At 30.6% G+C, this 8,132-nt stretch overlaps 1 protein-coding gene across 3 annotated transcripts; it reads right to left on the bottom strand.

Moving 5' to 3' along the window:
- Nucleotides 1-77: 77 nt before the first annotated feature.
- Nucleotides 78-7,653, bottom strand: LOC132906873 (casein kinase II subunit alpha). 3 transcript variants are annotated; one of them, XM_060959456.1, is made up of 8 exons: nt 7,460-7,653; nt 6,189-6,420; nt 5,943-6,054; nt 5,650-5,862; nt 4,798-4,992; nt 4,366-4,717; nt 4,168-4,245; nt 78-2,731 (listed from the first exon to the last, which is right to left on the bottom strand). In XM_060959456.1, the coding sequence occupies exons 2-8, from the start codon at nt 6,281-6,283 to the stop codon at nt 2,379-2,381; spliced, it is 1,398 nt and encodes a 465-aa protein (XP_060815439.1). In that variant the 5' UTR covers nt 6,284-6,420; nt 7,460-7,653; the 3' UTR covers nt 78-2,378. The 3 variants fall into 3 exon arrangements, with proteins under 3 accessions (XP_060815439.1, XP_060815440.1, XP_060815441.1); XM_060959457.1 differs by having other exon boundaries at nt 6,189-6,342; XM_060959458.1 differs by having other exon boundaries at nt 2,517-2,731; nt 4,152-4,245.
- Between the last annotated feature and the right edge of the window lie 479 nt (nt 7,654-8,132).

Here is an 8,132-nt window from a genome sequence, read left to right as displayed (position 1 = left end):
TCAAAGTAGATCCGTGCATTTTGGCTAATTTTATTGTCATACCTCAACCGTATTAGAATAATTTATTTTCCAATAGCCCGCGTTAGAAAAAAAATTTAGAACCGAAGAGAGAAACAGAAAACGAAGAAGTATGTAAACAATTTCACTTTATCGCTTTGGCATTATTATGAGTGAATATAAAATTCGAATGTACATTTAGTATATATTGAAATATTAGGTGCACTTTCTTCTACCAGGATATAGCCGTTCTTAAATAAAATAGGAAAAACAAATTTTTAAACTGGCCTATAATATATGATAATGATAGTAGAACGGCTTTCCTAGTGATATTTGTTTAATAATACATTCTGTCCTCAAAATAGTGTTAAATTATGATGTTGCAAGATAAAATATCAACGTTAAAATTTAGCATAATATATTAATTACATTAGTGACAATTCATTATTTTAATTTTTTTTTTGTCTAAGTTAATTTGCAGATTTAAATAGTAGTTATTCAATAGTTTTTTCCTATAAAACTAAACTAGATTATCGTAAACTTAACGTATGAACAGGGAAGAATTATCAAATTTGGACAAACAATTATATTTGCGCCGTTCTTGCCATGTAAAAGTGACTTGAAATTAGATATTTGTCGCGTTCGAGCAATACGACAGTTATAAGCAGAATAAATAAAATGTATTTATACTTGTACATAAAGTATTTCCTTTTTACATCTTTAACATTTATAGCGCAGTATGCATCTCATACGTCTACATACTCTTTCCACTTATTTTCACTTATCTGCGTTACGTATATATGTATATATATTTTTTATGCATTATTGAAAAATAAAATATACATATATATATATACATGTAAAATCTTTAAATACATGATAATAAGGCAAAAACGGCGCAGTGATCAGAATAAGAAGCGAACATTACTCTTTAACCGATAATACTCGAGAGCATACCTCGCTCTTCGAATTCAAATCCACACTCCGCTTGGTAGGGTACGCATTTATAATATGCTACGTGTTTGTATATATATATACACATACATATATATGTACATATACACACACTTGTATATATTTATATGTGTATGCATGTATTATATATATATGTGCATATATAAAATTATTTTATATATATATATATATTGAATTGACCGTACTTTATGCATAATTTATACGTATAGGAACTGACGAATTCTTTCGAAATAATACGAAAGGACATGGTTTACAAGTGGAGTGTGCTCTATTCCTATACATTCTTTAAAAGTACGTCACTCTTCTTCTCTTTCTCTTTTTCTTCCTCTTAAAGAAAATTTTTCAAATGTACAGAATAAACTGACTTACAGTCGTATATAAATAATTACATGTTCAATTTATAAACATATTGAATAAGAAACACATTGGTAATGCTGTATTCGAAATAATTCGATCGATTTAGCGGGTGTTATTGACATTAAGTTTTTGATCAGCGCGTTAAGCTCACAATGTACAGCAATACGAATGTTTCTTTTTTTCATTCATCGACGTGTGTCTTGTTCATGTACGTAGGCTTTTATTGGCGCCAAGTGTTTTAAGGTGCCTGTGAATTCTCGTTTTGATCAATGTATGAAAATTAAATTGAAAATCTTAACAGTTCTCTTTTTCTCTCTCTCTCTCTCTCTCTTTTTCTCTTACTCTTTCTAAATACAAACGACGAAATGGTCATAGAAATGTGGATATCATGTTCTTAAAATTTGATCAATTGAGTCTTTACCAGTACTTTGGTAACATCTATTACTGGATATACAGGTATTCACAGAGCACAAAGAGTACTTGGCTATAACAAACATTTTATTCAACTATCATTGTATCAGATATAAACGAACATTTTTATCATCGTTAAAAGTACTAAATCGAGCGGCCTAAGGTACATGTTAAGTGTAAGCACGTATGTGCTATGTGTATGTGTGTGTCGTACGCGCTTGTGTGGATGCAAATACATATAGTTTTTGTTTTGCATCTTTTCTGTTATAATGTCTTATGACGGACGATCTTCGAAGTGACATAACATGATCTAATCGCATCTTTATGCATTTACAAATTTCCCGTGATCGTGACATTAGCAGCAGCGTCAAAGGAAAACAACAGATATGACAGATTAAAAAAATAGAGAAAAGCAACATACAATTATTAATGGCACATGCACACCGGCCAATATGGACAGAGCACATACTTTGATAGATTTCGTTTTAATATTCTAAACTTTCTTCCGTTCCTAAATTATTTGCAATATAGTAGAATCGATTGTAGTTTTGAAACGTATCATTTGCTCCTCATTTGTGCCATTTAAAGTCTCAATCGCACATAATAGATTGCTTCTGACACAGCAAACGTAAATTCTTTTAAGTAATACCCAGGATAAAAAACAAGGAATGTCTAAAATATAGAACTTTATACACCACGTCAAAATATAATTGCCATTTACATAAAGAGTGGTCCGCCATCATACAAAATACTTTTCTTCTTCTTAATTTTGCAAGTTTGGGTGGAATGAAAGGTTTTTGTTTGTAACTAACCAAAAGTCGTAAACCGTATGTTATGGGTGAAACTGATGTGATGAATACTTCATCGTTTTCTGAGTCCCATTTCCAACTTGTCCTGCCACGTTTTTCAGTCGGTTTATTCCACGAACCGGTACGCTGCTCACAGTCACGCTTAGGGATGGGATTAAGCCCCTCGCGCGAAGTATCGATACCTAAATGAAAATGTTTGATTCTTCGCACGCTCCTTATAAATACGCATACTGACTAAAAAGATGCCTGTTTTGAAATGACTGAGCAATTCAAGTCCAGTTGTCGTTTAATACGGATCGACTTATTTATAGAAAACGTACTACATACGTATCTGTTATTAGTTACAGATTATCGACAGATTTTGAAAATGGTGTATATCTAACACACTCTTTCTCGAAACTATATCATTTCGATTGCACATTTTATTTGTTATTTGCTGAACGTTCTATGTTATCGGTTATTCTGTTCCAATCTATTTACGGTTTTGGAGACTATTATATAAAACTAGTCAGATCCGAATCTAAATAAATAAATTTCTATAATATTTATTGTTTGTCAAGGAGGAATCAAACATTTTCTTCCAGGTATTATTTCTAGTGCGTGCGACTTTTTCCCCGTCATTAATGTTGAGGGAAAAATGCATCCATAGCATTATCGGTGAGGTATCACTATAACCGATTTTCTGATGCGACAATATAAGAAAAATCAGCATTTTATACGCTTCATTCTAATCATAGATTAATCGATACTAAACGACATAGACTTGAATCGTTTAAATATTTCAAATCAAACATTTGTTTAGTCGCATCTTTAGTCACATTACGACCATTTGAAACGATCTTCTTATTTCAAGAAACAGAAAGAAGATAAAAAAAATCAGTAGTCAAGAATATTTGAAATTCTGAAATATAATGTACCGCGAAAAATAAAATATATATTACTTGCAAAAAAAGATCGTTTTGCATTATTAACGGTCGACATTACTCTATTTCGTATGTTTTCTTTATAATATGACTATAAGTCGCATTGGTCATTCCATACACCTGAAACTTTAGATCAAAGAAGTATTACTAATGGATGTTTATATTCTGGCCACAACGTAGTACATCTTGCTCTCGTTATTTAGATGCCTGGAATGACTTTGCGTAAAGCGTAACACAGTTGTTTATTTTAACTAATTCGCAATGGGAAAAATTTCCGATGGGTACTTAATATTAAGGATTTGTTTCAACATAAATGTGTTTCCACGCTCAACGTTTGAACACTTTACAAGAACAGTGTTTATCATTGCGAATTAGTCAAATTTTACAATGCCGGTCGATGTCAACAATTGAATGCCAATAGAACTGCGTGTATTCGTACATTACAATACAAACACGACGTGTTCATATTCCCGGCATTCTTTCTCATTCTTTGTTTTTATAAATATCGTAAAATAGAAGTTGTGAATTCGAATCAATACAAACTTCATGGGTGTTCAATTGATACGCATCATATTCGTAGATGCGAATGAATATTCACGGGATTCTCATGGTCGATTCAACAATACGTGAATGATATGGTTAAATAATTATAAATTGGAAATTGAGGTGGTGACATTACCTGGGCCGTTACTCACCTACAGGCAACGAACCTGTTATGGGAGTAGGTGACGATGATACCATGTTTAATCGACCTTGCTCTTTTACTATTGGATCTAAAGCAAAAGAGAATGGAGAAATACAAATGAAACTATCAGTCTTTCGAAGTATCACATCATTCACATTTTCTGTTAAAATTTATAGCGCAAAATTGAAATATACTTCATAATACTTACAAAAATAAGGATGTTCCATAGCTTCGCGTGCAGTGAGTCTTTCGTAATGATCATAACGCAGAAGTTTGTCAAGGAAATCAAGACTTTCGTGCGATACTAAATGTTGATTCTCTGAATGCATAAAACGTTCCCAGCGTTTACGTGAATGTCGACCTAAAATATCATTGAAACGAGGATCCAATTCAATATGGTACTTTTCAAGATATTCAAATAATTCCTCAGTCCCGAGAACTTTTGCAATTCTCACTAGTTGGTCATAATTATCGTGTCCGTGAAAAAACGGTTCTTTCCTGAATATCATACTTGCAAGCATACAACCAAGGGACCACATATCTAATGAATAATCATACATCTGCAATACAGAAGAAGAAGCATATTATCCGTAAATTACTTATAACATACAGTTAAAGATATAATAAATTACACACAAACCTGATAATCTACAAGTAATTCTGGACCTTTAAAATAACGCGAAGCTACTCGTACATTGTATTCTTGACCTGGATGATAAAACTCTGCTAGACCCCAATCGATTAACCGTAACTTTCGATTTTCATGATCTATCATAACATTGTGCGGTTTGACGTCCCTATGCATTATTCCCATACTATGGCAATAATCCAATGCCTAAACAGAAAAAGAAAACGACCCTTTCTTGTACATTATTAATAATTTTCCCTTTTGTTTTACATCTTATTCAACCACAGATCAAACACTATCGACACATTACTTACTTAAATATTCACGAGTCCGAAAATTTTTAAAATTTCTGAAACTAACGATTCTTTTTATATGCTTTGACTAATAAGAAAGAACAATTTCAGTATTTTTATGGAAAGGCACTACATCATATTTTCATTTAGTATATTCACTTTTAACCCTTTTGAGATAAGATACTTTTAAAATTATTATATTTTATTGTACTTCATGATCAGAATAAACTAATAAAATGCATACGAAAGAAAGAAACTTAGAAAATTGATATATGCAAGTTTATAATTGTTTAAATACTTAAATTTCAAATATCATAACATTGAAAGAGTAAAGATATAGTTATAAGCAAAATAAAAATGTAAAGATAAAATAAATTTCATATGAAGTATCTTTTTATCTAAAAATACTAATACTAAGTAAAACAATGGTAATAAAGGGAAAAAATGAATTTGTGTAAATAAAATATTTTCGAACTCTTCCTTGAACCTGTGATATACACCTACATCTATCAAAATAATAATCTCGAAGATTCACATTGGACTGTTCCATTGCACTTAACAATACACGCACTTTTAATAATTCGTAGAGGTAGTATCTTATGTCGTAGTCTGTTAGCGTCTGGTATAATTGCTTGAAATCTGTGTTGTTCACATGTTCGAATATCAGTGCCGGTGTCCTTGATACAGGATCTTTGACAACAGCTTGGAGTGTAATTATGTTGGTCCCGCCTTTGAGGTTTTCTAAGATTTTAATCTCCCTTTTTATTTTCTTCTTTTTTACAGGCTAGACATTAAAATCACATGAAAATTAAAGTTTCCGGCTAATTATAATTCATTTACTAAAACATAATTTATACTTTTTACCTTTAAAATTTTTACAACACATTTTTCATTATTTGTAATATTTATGGCTTCAAATACTTCACTATATTTTCCTCTGCCTAATTTTCTTACTAGTTGATAATCATCTTGTTGTCTATATAACAAAAAATTTGTTACCATTAAATAAAATGAAGGAAATACACAAATACACATACATACAGACATTGATATGCACGAATATAGATACATTTATCTAAATACACACAGAATGTTTTATTGCACACTTACCCCCAGTCGACAACATAGGATTCATAGTCCCAGTAATCTCTGGATTTGTGTGAATTCACATCTGTGTAGACTCGCGCTCTACTGGGTAGTGCCATTTTTTCTGATATATCACTACTACTATTTATTTTGTGGATTGCTATTCTTTCACTGTTGTCTATTGAAAAATTACAAAAGCTAGTTAATTTATCTCTTCCACTCACCCAGTTATAAATGCGCGAGGACAAATATACACCTGAGTCATTAAAAAAAAATCATATTAAAATTAAACATATTTTAAATTAATAAGAGATATATAAAAAATTGATGAATAATATATGAATGTGTAATAGTCTTTTGCTAAACACCAACTTATGTTTACATATGAACAGAATTAAATATGATAGTATCAAATATAATATGATAGTAGGATCAATGATAATAGTATCTATTACGGCAACTCAATATTGCAATTATATTCATGTATACATTGAAAAATTCATTAATACAATGCAATATTTAATCATAAATCTAAACATTCTCTTGATTCTTATATACTTTTTAGTTAACTGGACACAAAAGAATAAATGAGTAAATTCTAATATTTAAATACATCTATACTACATTCAATGCAAATAAATTGACAATTACGTGTATCAATTAAAAATCAATAGTAGTTACAACGTAATTAAAATAACATAGTAAAGAAAATATAAGTACCTCATTGAGTTATAATTGAAACATTTAATTTAATTTCTTGTAATACAAATTCTGCAGAATACAAATAAATTCATTTATAAACTATCTAATAGCATCTTTATTAAAAATATCTATATGATATTTAACTGAGTGCAATTACAAAAAGGAGTTATATGGTTAGAAGAATCAAAACAACTTCACTAAAAATAATTATATGATAGCAAGCAGACTAACCAAAGAAAAAACTGAATCCTGATATAAGAAACTAACAAAGTTTAAAACGTGTTCACCGATTACAACGAATGAACTGCATATTCCTTAGAAGTCTATTGATTGTGAGCTCACAGAACACTATCAATTCGTTTCTGTGGTTTGAAGTTGTGATTTAGCAAAAGAACAATCCTATATATACAAGCACAATTGGTATATAGGGAAAATTGATATTTAAGTTAAAGATCAAAAATGTAGGTAAAAATTAATCTACTATCGCAACAGGGATTAGAACACGCACAAGCACAAGGCACGAACACACATGTACGAGATAAATCACACGCCATCGCAATCAGGAAATTAATGTTGACTTATTCTGGACTCACCTAATACATTCCGGACCCGAATCTTGATTAGTTTGACCGCAGCAGATCTCTAAATTCGTCGTGAAACCACGCAACCTGCTTAAGGAATACGTGAGGCCGCGCGAACGCGTGAAACTCGAGGATTTTTGCGGGCGGCCGGCTTCTCAAACGACCGAGGTCCAAGATGGCAGCCAACAATCCACCACAAACTTCAAATATATAGATTGAAAACTCCAACCTTCAACCGTCTCTTCAATCAAATCTTATTACTACTATTACTTAAATTATCGACTTAACCTTTAGAGATATTATTGTTCTTATATTATCGTTTACATTAATTAACTACATAGTTTTATATATAAAGTATACGTGTTTGATATGTTTTATATAGGCACATAAAATTTAATATTAACTTTTTAATACTTTGTACATATCGTTCTCTTCACATAGTAATAAAATCCCATCCCCAATATGTACGTATTAAAATAAGATAACAAATAAATTATAAAAATATTAGTACTTATAATACATAAACCTTTTTGTATAACAAGATTTTTATTTAATCAAGGAATGTTCATTTTTATTCAAAAGAATTGTTAATTTTAGTTAGAAGGGAAACTCATGTACATTTCTAGTAAAATATTTTAGTACACTTCATACATATTGACCAATCAGAATTTCTTTTATGGTGATA

Source organism: Bombus pascuorum, chromosome 5, assembly GCF_905332965.1.
Source record: "Bombus pascuorum chromosome 5, iyBomPasc1.1, whole genome shotgun sequence".
NCBI classification, from domain to species: domain Eukaryota; kingdom Metazoa; phylum Arthropoda; class Insecta; order Hymenoptera; family Apidae; genus Bombus; species Bombus pascuorum.
The sequence above is the reverse complement of the archived record's forward strand: the minus strand, read 5'-3'. Positions and strand labels throughout refer to the sequence as shown.

Bases quoted from the DNA above. Each gene is read 5' to 3' on its own strand.
- LOC132906873 (XM_060959456.1), bottom strand. From the start codon at position 6,283: ATGGCACTACCCAGTAGAGCGCGAGTCTACACAGATGTGAATTCACAC. The intron at 5,863-5,942 runs GTAAAAAGTATA...TTTAATGTCTAG, and splicing joins GTGTTGTAAAAATTTTAAAG to CCTGTAAAAAAGAAGAAAAT. The intron at 4,993-5,649 runs GTGCGTGTATTG...TTTTCTGTTTAG, and splicing joins ACCTCTACGAATTATTAAAA to GCATTGGATTATTGCCATAG.